Here is a 17,034-nt window from a genome sequence, read left to right as displayed (position 1 = left end):
GATAGGATATTTCTTTGATTTCGGACTTTCCCTCTTTACTTCTGTAAGCAAGAACATAGATGCATCTTCTTTTCGGGAAGATCTACCTCCAAAATTGTTTCATGATTCTTCCTGCCTTTCTTCGTCTTCTCTCTATCCAGATTTATTTCCCTTACACTAGGATACTGCAGGGAAGAATGGGAGCATTGAACTTCAAAAAGTTCATTAGTCTGGAGTTCCATCGACCTTGTAGAACTAAAATGTAGTTAAAGATATTTTTCCATTTGGGGAAAAAATAAATGTTCATCCATATTGGAAAGTAACTGAATGTAAACATTGTCTAAAGAAACATGGAAAACATTCTAATGCTTCTGCTTCGAACTTAGACAAGCAAGGAAATCCCACATTTGCATTGGGATGAAATAATTGCTTTCCTCTAAATGTTTCAACTCTGGCTGAGTTGGTCCTTTGATAATTTGGACATGGTAGCCCTAAAGCTCTCTCAGGCATCATGGACACTCAATGTTGGGTGTGTGCCTGGTTTGCAGTTTCTTTCAACCAAATTTTCAACCTAAATATATGAATTTATTGGAAAATTGGACTGTTGATAAAATTTATGTGTAGGGGTGTACTGACGAATCAGGTATCCTGGACCTCAACCCTAACTTCTTTTAAAACAAATTTACATTGCAGGTTGCCTTATTAATTTCTTTATAGTTTTAAATTTAATGTTTTAGACAGTAGTCTTCTTGCATATACTGGAAATTTTATCACAAACCTAGTTACGTAGTAATTATTTTTTGACATGATTGATGATCATTTGATACGTTATGCATTTTAGGCCATGCACATTTTCTCACAAAAGTTTAATCTCATGTTTAAGCCACCTAAATCAAATGTTTTTGACACTACTACAAGTATGAGAAACCCCCTCACATTATCTAGTGGTGTTTTCTCTGTCTGGCAAATCAATTAGAATACTGAGGTAATTACAGTTGTGAGGGTATCAAATGAAGCATGTCTGGTGGATGATAAGACTCAGCTTCAGTATGGATCGCGTGCCGGGGAAAGACGCGATGCAGGTACTAGAATGTTAAGCATAGGTGGAAGAGAACTAAGAAAAGGAGGAAAATCAGAAGGATAGTCAAGAAGCAATATGTGATTGCAGAGAAGTAATGATTGACTTTGGTTATAACAGAAGAAACAAAGGGATTCAAAGGCCCCAACCTCAGATCTTCTATAGTTGACATATCGTTTGAGTGTGCTCAGAGAAAGTGGGACACATCTTTTTGTATGTAAAATTAACCAGGGTCATAAGAAAAAAGATTAGGGAAGAAAAGTAATGATTGGCTTTGGTCATAACTGAAGAAACAAAGGGATACAAAGGCCCCAACCTCAAATCTTCAATAGTTAGACATATCTTTTGAGTTTATTCAGAGAAAGTGGGACACATTTTGTTGTATGTAAAATTAACCGGGGTCATAAAAAAAAGATCAGGGAAGAAAAGTGGTTATTTTTAAAATCTTTCCCCGAGAAGTAAGAAAAGTAAAAAAAGGAGGAAAATGAGAAGGGTAGCCAAGAAGCAATATGTGATTGTAGAGAAGTAATTATTGGCTTTGGTTATAACAGAAGAAACAAAGGTATACAAAAGCCCCAACCTCAAATATTCAATAGCTGACATATCTTTTGAGTAGCCAAGAAGCAATATGTGATTGCAGAGAAGTAATGATCGGCTTTGGTTATAATAGAAGAAACAAAGGAATACAAAAGCCCGAACCTCAAATATTCAATAATTGACATATCTTTTGAGTGTGCTCAGAGAAAATAGGACTCATTTTTTTGTATGTAAAATTAACCGGGGTCATAAAACAAAAGATTATGGAAGGGAAGTGGTAATTTCTAGAATCTCTCGCCTTTGCTATATGCTTATGATGGACTTGCTTGCACATATTTCTCTGTTCTACCATTGAGAAGGGAGAGCCAACCATCCAGAGTTACGAAAATGAATGAAGAGAAACATTAATTTTGTAGTTACAGTTAGGGATTTTATAGTGGCACGACAAGCTTCTTTCTTCTAATTTTCTCTAAGAAATGTATGTTATGATTGCTATCGACTTCTATGAAATTTCTTATTTGGTGCCTCATACAACTGACACTAGTTGTCTGAAACCTTTTTTTTGTATCACAATTTTGTGGACCCAAAAGTGTAAGATAAGGGTCCCACAAACTTATGAGATAAAAAGAGGCCTCACACAACTAATGTCAGTTGTGTGAGGCACACCATAAAACTTTTCTGACTTCTATGATTGCTGGCATGTATTCATTATGTAGTCTAAACTTTTGTTTTAGAGGTTTAACTGAGGTATTTGGCAATTTGACCGGCTTTTGGACATTTAACTGAAGGAAGCTGTATCTAGGCAGTACATAAACGTTAGTGTGAGAAAGCACGGGAGAAAATATTATTAATCATTAAAAGTGGTGTACAACGCCCTATTGATACACAGTGATTACATAATAATAGATAGCTACTTCCCGATGTGGGACACTATACATGACTAGCTACTTAACACTCTCCATCAAGCCGGTGCATATAAATCATATGTATCGAGCTTGTTACAGATGTAACTAATACGAGAACCAGTAAGAGACTTAGTGAAAATATCTGCTAGCTGATCATTCGACTTCACAAACTTTGTAACAATATCTCCTGAGAGTATCTTTTCTCTGACAAAGTGACAGTCGATCTCAATGTGTTTAGTCCGCTCATGGAATACCGGATTTGACGCAATATGAAGAGCAGCTTGATTATCACACACCAATTTCATCTTGCTGATTTCTCCGAATACTCCTTGAGCAACTGCTTGACCAAAACTAGCTCACACGTTGCCATAGCCATGGCCCGATATTCTGCTTCGGCGCTAGATCGAGCAACTACATTCTGTTTCTTGCTTTTCCAAGAGACCAAATTACCTCCTACTAGAACACAATATCCAGACGTAGAACGTCTATCAGAAGGTGATCCTGCCCAATCAGCATATGTGTACCCAACAATCTGCTCGTGGCCTCGATCCTCGAATAGTAATCCTTTGCTTGGAGCTGACTTTATATACCGAAGAATGCGAACAACTGCATCCCAGTGACTATCACAGGGAGAATCCATAAACTGACTTACAACACTCACCGGAAAAGAAATGTCAGGTCTGGCTCCCCCTGTCCAGGCAGAAGCTTAGCATTCGGATCCATAGGAGTGTCAAAAGGTTTTTAGCCCATCATTCCAGTCTCCTCAAGAATGTCTAAGGCATACTTCCGCTGTGAAATAAAAATACCTGAGCTAGACTGAGCGATCTCAATACCTAGAAAATACTTCAATCTGCCCAAATCCTTAGTCTGGAAGTGCTGAAAGAGATGCCGCTTCAGATTAGTAATACATCCTGATCATTGCCAGTGATAACAATATCATTGACATAAACCACCAGATAAATACACAGATTAGGAGCAGAACGACGATAAAACACAGAGTGATCAGCTTCACTACGAGTCATGCCGAACTCCTGAATAACTGTGCTGAACTTGCCAAACCAAGTTCGAGGGATTGTTTCAAACCATATAGTGACCTGCGCAATCGACATACAAGACCAATAGACTCCCCCTGAGCAACAAAACCAAGTGGTTCTTAGTGTCTAACTGATAAAGAGGCCAATGACGCCATGGACAAAAAGAGACGAACAAATGCTACTTTAGCCACGGGAGAGAAAGTGTCACTATAATCAAGCCCAAAAATCTGAGTGTATCCTTTTGCAACTAGACGAGCCTTAAGCCGATCATCTTGGCCTTCGGGCCGACTTTGATTGCATAAACCCAACGACAACCAACAGTAGATTTACTTGAAGGAAGAGGAACAAGCTCCCAAGTGCCACTCGCATGTAAAGCAGACATCTCGTCAATCATAGCATGTCGCCATCCTAGATGAGATAGTGCCTCACCTATAGACTTAGGGATAGAAACAGTGGACAAAGTTGATATAAAAGCATAATGAGGTGATGACAGACGAGGATAACTTAAACCGACATAATGTGGATTAAGATTAAGTGTGGATCGTACACCTTTGCGGAGTGCAATTGGTTGACTAAGAGGAGACAAGTTCGCAGTAGGTGCAGAATCTGATGCACGACGTGAATCACCTGGGCCTGATGCTGGACATGGATGACGATGATAAGTCAAAAGTGGTGGAGCTGTAGAAGGTAGAACTGGACTATGTGGTGGAACTGGAGCAATAGGTGGTGGAACTGAAGCTATATGTGGTGGAACTAGAGCTATAGGTGGTGGAGCTGCAACTGGAGCTGTAGGTGGTGGAGTTGGATTTGTAGAGGAAGATGAATGGGAGATAGTGACTGAATCTCCAAAAGATGAAACTGGTAGCACCTCAGAAATATTTAAGTGATTACCTAGACCTATGAAGTATGATTGGGTTTCAAAGAAGGTAACATTAGCGGACAAAAGGTACCGCTGGAGGTCAGGAGAATAGCATCGATACCTCTTTTGTGTTCTCGAGTAACCTAGAAATACGCACTTAAGAGCACGAGGAGCTAACTTATCTTTTCCTGGAGTAAGGTTATGAACACAACACTTGCTTCCAAAGACACGGGGTGGAAGAGAGAACAAAGGTAAGTGGGGAAACAGGACAGAGAATGGAACTTGGTTCTTGGATAGCTGAAGATGACATACGATTAATAAGATAACAAGATGTAAGAACTAAGAACTGTAATCCCCAAAAACGTAACGGAACATGAGATTGTATGAGTAGGGTACGAGTAATTTCAACAAGATGTCTATTCATTCTTTCAGCTACCCCATTTTGTTGAGATGTGTACGGACAAGATGTTTGATGAATAATCCCATGAGAGTTCATAAACTGCTTAAATTGGGAAGACAAATACTCTAGGGCATTATCACTACGAAATGTGCGGATAGAAACCCCAAATTGATCGATTTTTCATCCAAAATAGAAAACAACTCAGATCGATTTTTCATCCAAAATATCCAAGTGCACCTGGAATAATCATCAATGAAACTGACAAAGTTGCGGAATCTCAAGGTAGAACTGACCCGACTAGGACCCCAAACATCTGAATGGACTAAAGTAAAAGGTGACTCTGCTCGATTATCAAAACGCCGAAGGAAATGGGAGCGGGTATGCTTACCGAGCTGACGTGACTCACACTCTAGAGCAGTGTTATAAATAGCGCTCGCCTCAGCGCTAATAGCGTGAGGCGAGGCGATGCGAGCAGCCTGCGCTATTTTCGCTTTGTTGCATTGCGATTGTAAAAGGCGAGCGCCTCTGCCTGTGTAGCGAGAGGCGCTGTGTAGCGAGAGGCGAGCTGTGGCGTCGCTATTTGAAAAAAAAGAAAGAAAAAGGTGCAAAGACCAGCGACTTAAACCATTAGGGCTTGGGTTTTTCACTCCTTCCCCTTCAGCGACCTTTTCTCAGCAACAAAAAAATTAGGGCTTGGGATTCATCTTCAGCCATCAGCAACAGTAACCCACTAACCTAGGTATGTTTCTTTCTTTTCTTCTTCTTCTTCTCCTTTCTTCTTCTACTTTCTTCTTCTTCTATTTCAACGACAGTAACCATTGCTGTCTTCTTCTTTTTTTCTTCTGACAGTTCGACTTTGACCATTGCTGTCTTCTTTTTTCTTTTTCTTCTTGTTTCTTCTTTCTTCAGTGATCAGCCGTTTTTTCTTTCTTTCTTTCTTTCTTTCTTCCTTTTTCTTCTTCTTGTCTTTCTTTTTTTGTGCTCTGTTTTTCGACCAGCAGAGCAGAGGCAGAGCAGAGCTGAGGCTCTTTTTTTCTTTCTTCCCTTCCTCTTTCTTCTTCTCTTATTTTTTTCTTTTTTGGCTCTATTTCAAGCAAGCAGCAATGGCAGTAGAGAAAATTATTGAAGAAGATGATAGCCAATATAATGCTAACATTCTTGAAGTTCTAGAATTTGAAATCTTGAAGAAGAGTAGATGTTGCTTGCTTTAGACTTTTAGACTTTAGTTTATGAATCTACTATGACTAACTATCGAGTTTTTAATTTTTGAATTGGTATATTTATTAATATATTATTGTTATTGAGTTTTTAGTTATATATATATATATATATATATTTATGTTTTTGTATAAGTTGTCGCTTCACATAAAAAAGGCGAGCACTTCGCTGCGCGCCTCTCGCCTCAGTGAAGCGGGCCCTCGTCGCTATTTGTTGCCGCACGCTATCCAAAACACTGCTCTAGAGTGGACAAGTGAGATAAACCAAGTACCATTTTCTGAAGTTTTGACAAACTGGGATGTCCCAACCGTTTATGTAATAAATATGGTGAATCAGTAACAGGACAAGTTGTTGAATGAAGACAAGATGTGAGTCCATGTGATTTTTTTGCAAGGATAAGGTAATAAAGTCCATCTGATTCACGCCCATTACCAGTGATCCACCCCGTACTGCGTTCCTGTATAAAAACAAGGTCATCAAGAAATAAAACATCGCATTTAAGTGATTTAGCTAAGCGACTAACGGCTATGAGATTAAAAGGACTACTAGGAACGTAAAGAACTGAATCTAAAGGTAAAGAAAGAAGTGGCCTTGCTTGACCTATTGCAATTGCCGTGGTTTGAGACCCATTTGGCCATTGTGACCGTTGGAAGATATTGAGAAATGAAATAGTAGTGAAAAGAGATTTGTTACCAGAAATATGATCAGATGCACCTGAGTCAATGACCCAAGACTTAGAGGTTGAAGATGGGGAGACACAAGTCACGCTACTATCTGTTTGAACCGGTGTTTTGATAGCGTGCGGCGACACATAGCGACGAGGGCCCGCTTCACTGAGGCGAGAGGCGCGCAGCGAAGCGCTCGCCTTTTTGATGTGAAGCGACAATTTATACAAAAACATAAAATATTATATGCATATAACTAAAAACTCAATAACAATAATATATTAATAAATATATCGTTCAAAAATTAAAGACTCAATAGATAGTCATAGACTCATAGTAGATTCATAAACTAAAGTCTAATAGTCTAAACTCTAAAACAAGCAACATCTATTCTACTTCAAGATTTTCAAAATTCTACAACTTCATGAATGTTAGCATTATATTGGCTATCGTCTTCTTCATCCTCAGAGTCTTCATCAATTAGGGACCGGCTTGAACTTGCTACTCCCTTTCCCTTGTAACTTGAAGAACTCCCTCTAAGACCATAGATATTCTCCTCAACTCCAACTGCCATAGAAACAGTACCCCAATCAAGATCATTTCCTTCGTACACTTGTTCATCTTCATGATTTTGGAGGGCTCCAGTTAACCATTCATTTGCCTCGTCAATGTTGACCAACAAAATTGGATCAATGGTATTGCGAGCTTCATAACGTCGCTCAATGTTCTATTGTATTTAAAATACACTAGATCATTGAGACGCGATAGCTCAAGCCTATTCCTTTTCTTGGAGTGAATCTGGGCATGTTATTTAGATTAATTAGTAGAAACTAATAATAATACAATATAGAATATATTAATATAATAAATCTACTTCTTACATGCTCAAATACGCTCCAATTTCTCTCGCATCCAGATGCACTACAAGTTAGGCTTAGTACTTTGATGACAAACTTTTGCAAGTTTGGAGTTTGATGTCCAAATTGCTTTCACCATTCAACTATAGAAAAATATTTTATAAGTTAATAAGTATAAATCAAATAAATTAAATTAAAGTTATAAGGATATCTATATTAAAGTTAGTTACCTGGCGACCTTATGTCTCTGGCTCTAATGGCAACCTGTAAACCAAATAGGCCCTCTACTTGTGAGTACCTACCAAACTCCTCCCCTATTTGATCTATCGTCGCTGAATTAGGGACCAACTTCTCAAGACATGCATGGTATCCAATCCACACCTTTGAAGCCAAAGTTTCATCTCTAGTGTTCTTGTAAAATAATCCCGGGTTTAGAAGACGGCCTGCTGCATGCAAATGTCGATGGAGTTGATTGTCCCGCGACTCCCACCTGATATCAGTTATCTCAAAAACTCTCATATTTCCTAACATCTCCCTCAAATGATGCTGCAATACTCTCTTTGGCTCTATCCATAGCTTCATAAAGATAGCCCATTGGCGGTTTTCTCTCCCCATCCACCGTATGAAGCACCCTAATCAAAGGACCACCAACTTTAAGAGCCCGAACGACGTCATTCCAGAATGATGGAGAAATAAAAATAAGAACATTAGCAGTTTCTTTCCCCGCAGCTTCCTTTGCTTATTTATTATCTTTCCATTCATTTGAAAGAACTAGCTTTCTCAAGTTTTTCTTTTGCAAGTAAAAACTATGCAAAGTTAAGAAAGTTGTTGCAAATCTAGTCTTGGTCGGTCTCACCAAATTTTTTTCATTTGTGAATTTCCTCATCAAATTCAACAACAACGGCCTCTGACTGATGTAAGAATATACTTTGACGGCCTTAGTGAAAACTGTAAAAGTAATAATAACAATTTTATAGTTAATACTTAATAGGATAGGACATAAGTATAAATAAAGTTAAAGGCTTTAAAAATAACTATATTAAAGTTACCTGAAGCATATGGGTTTTCCTTAAATATGTCACCAAACATCAAGTTGATACAATGGGTAGCACATGGAGTCCAATAAATGTGTGGATACATAGCTTCCATCATCTTCCCCGCACTAACATTCTCACTAGCATTATCTGTAAAAACTTGTACAACATTTTCCGTCCCAATTTTATCGGTAGTCTTTCTAAACAAGTTGTACATTTTGCTTCCATCCATAGAAGAGTTGCTAGCATCGTGAGATTCAAGAAAACACTCCCTCTTGGAGAGTTCACCAACACATTTATGATCATTTTTCCATTTTGCACTGTCCATTTATCCATCATAATGGAACATCCAAACTTGTTCCATTCCACTTTATGCTCCTCAATAATTTGGTCTATCTTCTTCACCTCTTTTTTAAGATGAGTTACTCTAACTTCATGATAGCTAGGAGGCTTCATTCCCGGGCCATATTGTCCTATGGCCTCAATGAATTTATCAAAAGTTTTGTAGTTGACACAGTTGAAAGGAAGCCCTGCATCGTACATCCATGCTGTGAAGGCACTTACGGCGCGATCCCTCAAAATTTTCTTGGCTTCTAAACCTGAACCTTCTTCACCTTTTCCCTTTTCTTGTTGTTTTGCCGAGAAATAAAGATTGAGAGGACCTTTTGTCACCGTATGTGCCGTGGATGGACCACTAGAACTATTTGGAGTTATCTTATGAGTTTTAGGGGGGGGGGGGGAGGTCCCGTTTCACCTCCTTCATCCATTTCATCATCTTCATCAATTAGATTCACCGATGCTTCAAAATTCATTTGAGTTCTTGGCACATTTTTCTTATCAACAAACGCTTTTACTTCCTCCCTAACCTCGGGCGGACAAAGGGGACATTGTATTACATTTTTAAATCCACCTATCAAATATTGCTTGTGACGAGTTATTCCACCATGATATGTTTTTTCACAAAACACACATTTAATTGCGGATCTTGATGAACCTTGTATAGCATAATTCCAAGCTATATCATTTCGTTTATTACTATCGGATGACACCATCTCAACGCTGTTTTATGGAAAAAAAATTATCAAGTCAATATGCAATTAATTCTACTCTATAAGACTATAAGTCTATAATTGAAAAAACAGAGCAATAAATCAGAGGAAACAACAGATACAGAGCAAAGAAAGAACAGAGCAAAGAAAGAAAGAAAGAAAGAAGAAGAAGAAAGAAACAACAGAGCTACTGCTCGATGTCCAAAAACAGAACCCAGAAATAAAATAAAGCTCTGGTCGAGAAACATAGCAAAGAAAGAAAGAAAGAAGAGAAACAGAGTAAAGAAAGAAGAAGAAAAACAGAGCTGAAAGAGATGATGGAAGAAAGAAAAACATAGCTGAAACAGAGCTGAAAGAAGAAGAAAGAAGAAAGAAGAAAGAAGAAAGAAGAAAAGAAAATAAAGTAACATACCTGAAGTGGTATGGTTGATGATGGAAGAAGAAGAAGACGTGAAACCCAAGCCCTAATTTTGTCGCTGAAGGAGAAGAAGTGGTCGCTGCTCGTAAGAAGTGAAACCCAAGCCCTAATTTTGTGTTTTAGTAAAAATTGCTACCTTTCCTTCCGTTATTTTCAAATAGCTACGCCTCGCATCGCAGCGCCTCTCGCTACACAGGCAGAGGTGCTCGCTTTTCTTCTTCGCATCGCAACAGCCCAGAAATGGCGACATTGTCTCGCCTCGCGTCGCTACGCTTTTAGCGCTGTAGCGCTCGCTATTTACAACACTGGTTTGTACAACGGAAGCTATCCCTGGAGATGTCTCTTTACATGCTTTGTACTGAAGGAAATCAATATAATCCGGTAAAGAAACTATCTGGATTGGATTCAATGCATTAGATCCAACGGATTTTGAGTCGACGACTTCTAATACGAATGACATTATAATGTTCACGCCCAAAAATTCGGAAACCCTTCTGGAAATTACTATTAATGCCAGAAAAATCAGAAAATTTTCTGGAAATCACTGTCCACGCCGGAAAAATATAAAAGTGGTCGGAATTTGGTTTAAATCGGATGGGTAGGCTCAGAATTGCAAGGCGATGACACTTTCCAAAAGAAACTTTTTCAAATTCTGGCCGGAACAGCCCTCACGCGGCGGCGCGTGGGACAGAGACGCCGGCGGCGGCAAATCTCCAGCAGGCGCGTGGGGGCGCGTGGGTTGTCTTTTTCAGGTGAATCTTTCTGGGGTTTGGTCGCCTCTCTCTTGGGAACCTTGTGGTGGTATTGGATTTTGCACAATACTGATAATTAGTGACTTTGACGCAAATAGTCACTTGGTCCCCGGAAAATCGCACGGTGACTGAGTTCTTTCTTCCCGGAGTCGCTGGAATTTATGCACAGCGATAGATATCTCACGATTGCTCTGATACCATGTGAGAAAGCACGGGAGAAAATATTATTAATCATCTAAAGTGTTGTACAATGCCATATTTATATACAGTGATTACATAATAATAGGTATCTACTTCCCGATGTGGGACACTATACATGACTAACTACTTAACAGTTAGTATAACTCAATCATGTTGTACGGCTTCATTCAAATTGATACTATGACAACTTATACAAAAGATTTTGAGTTATTAGATCCGGTCAAATGTTATGAGTCCTTGATGACCGTAGAGTCCCACTCAAAATTCTCACTGGTGTGGGTATCATCCTTGTGGAGTGGATACGACAGTTAGGAATACATGCAAGATTGGATGTAAAAAGCTGATAACTGACAACATTCTCCTTAATTTTCCTATGAATTGGCATTTGTCTACTATCGTACTGTGGAATATTGTAGATGAAATAACCTTGAGTTGGTCAAGGTGATGACTTTTTACTATGTCATGCTACACTGGAGTACATCTATTTTGCTTCAGGATCACAAAATCAGACAGATTTGAGTTTGTTAAGTCTTTTTGTTTCTATTAATTATCTGCTTACAAGATATTTCTTTTTAATTGAACTTGTGTTGCAGTTCCAAAAGGGAAAAAGCGCAAAGCCGACTCAGGCACTGAGGTTTGCTTAATTCTGGACTCTATGGCTCAATGCCTTATTTTCCTCTTATGGTTATCACTGATGAATATTTGAGTATATATCTGATATATGGTACAAAGTCGAAAGAAGTCTCTAATTGTAAGTGGATGTCAATGGAACAGGAGGGATGAAGAGAGCTAGATCATTCATGTAGCTAGGGAAGTGAAAAGTTTTTGTGCCTTGGTTTCTGTGTCCACTGTCCAGTGCCCTGTATGTAGGTAGCAGCTGAATAAATGCAGTTAATATCTTGGATGAATCTCCAAAAGAAAGTTATAGATATCAAATGAATTCCAAGTGTTATCCTCCTTAAAATGATACTTTTGGCTGTCTTAGTTTTGAGTGCGCGTTGAGTTTTAAAGTTCTAAAACTATAATTTTAAATAGAAATGGGTCCGAAACTAAAGATAAACGGTTGTTGTTGATAAACTTGAAGTTTTATTATGACTTTAAACTCTAATCTAGCTGGCGTCAACTATATGAATCTTCTATATTGACCCTTCTCTATTCTAGTCCTCTATAATTTACTTTTTAAGACAAATTTCGGGTTCTCTAAAACTAGAGATTCTCTAAATCCCACACTTATTCCCACATAGGTCTATAGAGATTTCTAACCCAACTTAAAAGACTACTGGAAAGCATGAGATTTGATGTAAGTGTAACAACTAATCTATAATTCCAAATTACTGCTATTGCCTGCAGGATCCTTTGCTTTCTTTATATTCAATTTTTAACTGAGCCTGTTCATGTGATTTTAGGTTTACCTCATTCCCTTCTTGCACGTTTAATCATTATAGTTTCACACCTATGAACATGTGTATTTGAGAGTCTACGTTGCACTTGAACAAATGGTCTCATGCAATCTTTCACTTTATTTATCTGCTACTTGCACCCTCTATCGAATGTAATCATTTCTAATCTTGGTAAAGGCATATCCATCTTGACATACATTTTTCTATGGCATTCATCTTGTGGATAGAGGCCCAACATTCACTTTCGTATAACATTGTTGGTCTAAATCGTTGTGTAGAGTATTTACTTATCGCATAATACTCCTTTAGCAGTCCTCCATTTTAGTCATCCTATACTGTGTGATTTAGACACTGCAATCCCCTACCTGTCTAATCTCACTTCTTTTGCCTGTGAAGACATTTGTTATTAAAAGGTTTCTCAGCCATTATTTGCCATCATGGGGAGGTTTCTTCTTGTTGATGATGTGCTGGATTAGCTTTTAAATAATCATAGATTCTTTTGTAACTTGGATATTTGATGGCAGAAGGGCAATGTATCTGCAGAGAAACTTGTGAAGATTCAGATTCCATCTACCTTGAAGAAGCAACTGGTTGATGATTGGGAGTTCATCACGCAGCAAAATAAGGTACATATATGTAGGATCATGACTAGGTTTATCTGTCTTATCAAGCTCAGTAACAGACTAAGACACAAGTGATGACAACAACGACGGCTACTACGCTTCCCAAACAAGTGACAGTGACAACTATTCAATGAGAAGTTCCTAGTTGCTGACCAATAAGCTGTTTGTTTCCGCAGCTGATAGAAAACTCGTTTGTAATAAACTTGCACGAGACCTTGATTGCTCTTTTTTGAGTTCCAGTGTTTCGTGGAGATGGACTTCTATGATTTTTTTGTCTTAGTATCAAGTAATATAGCTCAAAACATGCTATTAAAGTTGATTAGCAGGGGCCGTGCTCCAATTGAGTCTAGTATCGGATGTGTTGTGGATGCTAGTAAAGCATTTTCTATTGTTAAGGGTTGGAGCATAGATGAGTGACCAGAGCCATGTATAATGGGAAACCCATGATAGAGCAATCAACTACAAGTAGAATTGCTGACTTATCTTATCTCAACCTGAAATCTTAAAAATAAATGCTGACAAATAGATGGCTATGCCTTATTTGTCTTTGAGATCTATGCTGATTTACTAGACTGAGTTCCTCCCTGCTAATCTGAACCGGATCTGTTGGGATTAGAAAAATTCATATTGGATAACATGAAATTGATCTGCCCAGCCACACATCTGTATTCTTCCCTACATATGGCATGCTGGAGTTGATCAACTTTCTTTTTTTCATTGACATTGAATGATTTTGTGGCTATGAATGAAAGGGGATTATGACCTCACCAAGGCCATTGTGCCTGCTTCTGTGAGGCCCATCTTGCCATATACGCTCAAGCCCCCAACAACCAATCTTTAAACTAACCTTCAGCATAAAAATCGGTTTTGGGCCTGGCAGAGATGATTTCCCAGGCCCATGCTAGCTCGCCTGCTTCTGTCCCACGAGACCAGGCTTCACGTTAACCCAGCTTCTCAAACAAAAGAACAGTTCTATAATTTAGGTCTGATAAAATTCATGATTTATCTCGTTAGTCAAATTATTTCTCGCTTCAACAAGCGCGCCAGTTAAATGCCTCACAATAATACCATTCAACTGAATTCGAGCAATATTCTGTAGGCCAGATATTAATTAACATTTTAATTACATTAAGTCCTAAAATCCTTTAGCATTTGGATCAATGTAGTACCATAACTTCTTCAAAATTGCATACTGGAAGTGCAAATAATTTTCAATAACTTAAAATGTACAAGTGCATATAATTTTCATTTATATTCTGACGATGTTAGTTATTAATGTTGGTTGCTATACATAATTGTTATATGATGAAGTCGGATGTGTTCTTCTTTGCAGCTTGTGAAGCTCCCACGATCTCCCACTGTTGATGATATATTGACTAAGTACCTTGAATACCGATCCAAAAAGGACGGGATGTAAGTGCTTTGTCTTTTTCTTTTCTTGCAAGGGTGAATGTATAGCTGAGCTGACGCTATGCATCTTTATTTCGTTCTTCCATCCCTATCATTCTTTTTGATTGTTAAAGTTTTAAGTATATTGAATTCCATCCCTACAATTCTTCTATGGGAGCTATGGCATCCTGTAGTCTGCATGGTCAATGTCGGAATATATTGGTTCTTTCAAAAGGTAACTCCATAAGAAAACTCATGCAGGATGAAGAAATTATAAAACCAGCCCAGTATTTCCTTAAGGACCTATAGTCTAGTGTTTTATATTGTCAATTCATTAAACTATGCTTACCAGATGTCAAGCTAGTAGTGGTTTATTGCCAAACTGTGAGGTTATTGTTATTCACAAGTTCCTTTGCATGAGCAGTGATTGCAAATAAAATGCATTTATCTTGGAGGTGTAGTTTGCTCTTTAATATGTCTGCCAATCTTTGTCTTCCAAATATACATGCAGGATGACTGATTCAGTTGGGGAGATACTGAATGGAATTCGATGTTATTTTGACAAAGCACTGCCCGTTATTTTATTGTACAAGAAGGAGCGCCAACAGTATCATGAAGCAGTTTCAGATAATGTCTCTCCATCTAGTGTATATGGTGCTGAACATCTGTTGCGTCTTTTTGGTATGAAGAAGTACTAAATGGTCACCGTTTTTTGAATTAACCCCAATATAGAGATATGTGAACCTTAAAGAATATCATACTGCAGAGGATCCTTCATATGTTTGTCTGTACGCTTGTATGTCTTTACTTATCAAAAGTAAATGTTTTGATAAGATTGTGAAACATCCACTAGGTCTCAATTCAACAAAATATGTTCAGCAGTGTTTTAAATGTGTTTACATGAACTTAAAATAAATATTATATGAAACCTCGAGACCTGTAAAGTCCTACCTTAATTTGTTTGCTGATGTTGCAGTAAAGTTGCCTGAGTTACTTGCATATGTAAAAATTGAAGAGGAGACATTGATTCGCTTGCAGCAGAAATTGCTAGACTTTCTCAGGTATATGCTCTTTTACCTCTACTTCCTTCTACCAGTGTTTTTATTTTATTATTTTAACAATTATAAATATGTTTTGGAATTATTTTATGATTGAACTGCTGCCTAGTAAACAGCAACAAGCTAAAGTGTTCACTGTGGATAGCTTGTAAGGAGGGTTTAATTAGATAATTGCTGCATTAGTCTTAGCTAGTTTTTTTATTTAAGTTATTGGTCTAATCACATGATTCTCTATTCTCTTCTAGAAAGCACCAAGGCAGAAATTTCACTAGCTTACATTGGATTGTTAACTTCCCTGACAATTTTCAAGGAAAACATAAGCTTAAGATATTCAAAAAAAGATATTAACCTTATCAAAATAAAAAGATATTCAATAATATTCTTCTCTTTCTGTAACTTCTGAATATTAGGTTAGCCCGACTTTTTCATTACCACAAATGTGCCTGAAAAGGAGTTGCATTAGATTTGTTATAAATGATCAACAGAAGGGAAGTGCTTTTGTTATTGTAATTGATGAAAAATAAAAAAAGGAATAAAAGATATCCTTTGTTTCTGCCTTCTGTAAGAACCAGTTCAACAGCAACGTTAATGAATTCCATTGTAGTTTTCCTGGCAGGGATGTAGTGTTTCCAAGATGACATGGATTCAGGAAACACCTATTGTATTGATGTATTATTTTGCGACGAGCCTTTATTTTGTGTATGCTTTTGTTACAGGTTTTTGCAGAAAAACCAGGGTACTTTCTTCTTATCTGCTTATGATGGCCCCAAAGCTTCTGAAGGAAGTGGTAAGGATAAAGAAAGTTGACCAGTCTACCAATTTAACCATAGCCGGAATGAGTTGCATCAGAAGCATGAGCAGTATTTCTTTAACATGCCACATGCTTACAGGTGATGGCTCGCAAATATAGGCAAACTGTTTGTTGTTGTGTGTTGTGATCTGTAACAGTAGATCATTCTTTTCTTTTTTTTCTCCTCTTTCTGGAGTGCCATTCATTTTCGACTTAAACAGTCAAGTGAGCAACTTTAGAGAGGAAAGTCCTGCCTATAACGATAGTTTACTGATTGTTGTTAAATTGTGTCCACCTGTAGAGTTGAGTGCCATAAAGAACTGTAGATGATCCCTAGATCTTGTACTTCACTTACAATATATAGCAGCCAATGTACCATCTAGTTTCACCATAGCGTAGGGACTGGAAGGGTTTGTTGCTATTTTGTACTCAGAGTGGACTCTTTGACACTGATGACGACATATGATACTCTCGAATGACTGTTAGATCTTTTTTGCTGATATGTAGTGCTGTTCTTAAATTATTCAAACCAATGATTAATATAAGTGGTTATGTGATGTTCCGCTTCTTGTGCGAGGATCCGTGTTATATTCTCCTTTCACTTTCGCTTCAAGGGCGGAACTCGTTTAGCAAGATTCAGTTATTTTCATATAAAATGTTTAACATTTATATCCAACATTTATTGTGTTAAAAGGTATCGTCAAGGTATAGCTAAAAGGAGCATGGAGTCACTTAGTTGAATGATAACTAAAGAGCTTAGCTCGTCCATGTTAGAATGTGGTTGGAAA

The 17,034-nt window shown here is 37.9% G+C and overlaps 1 protein-coding gene across 2 annotated transcripts in view; it reads left to right on the top strand.

The window, feature by feature from the left end:
• Positions 1-16,813, top strand: part of LOC109209631 (protein MRG1) — a 20,441-nt gene extending 3,628 nt beyond the window's left edge. For both annotated transcript variants that reach the window (XM_019372939.1, XM_019372940.1), the window contains exons 6-11: positions 11,580-11,620; positions 12,911-13,012; positions 14,343-14,422; positions 14,910-15,079; positions 15,375-15,459; positions 16,173-16,813. In XM_019372939.1, coding sequence (XP_019228484.1) covers positions 11,580-11,620; positions 12,911-13,012; positions 14,343-14,422; positions 14,910-15,079; positions 15,375-15,459; positions 16,173-16,263 — 569 coding nt within the window. In that variant the 3' untranslated portion in view covers positions 16,264-16,813. The remainder of the gene's footprint in view (positions 1-11,579; positions 11,621-12,910; positions 13,013-14,342; positions 14,423-14,909; positions 15,080-15,374; positions 15,460-16,172) is intronic.
• Positions 16,814-17,034: the final 221 nt, after the last annotated feature.

Source organism: Nicotiana attenuata, unplaced genomic scaffold (genome assembly GCF_001879085.1).
Source record: "Nicotiana attenuata strain UT unplaced genomic scaffold, NIATTr2, whole genome shotgun sequence".
Classification (NCBI taxonomy): Eukaryota; Viridiplantae; Streptophyta; class Magnoliopsida; order Solanales; family Solanaceae; genus Nicotiana; species Nicotiana attenuata.
The sequence above is the reverse complement of the archived record's forward strand: the minus strand, read 5'-3'. Positions and strand labels throughout refer to the sequence as shown.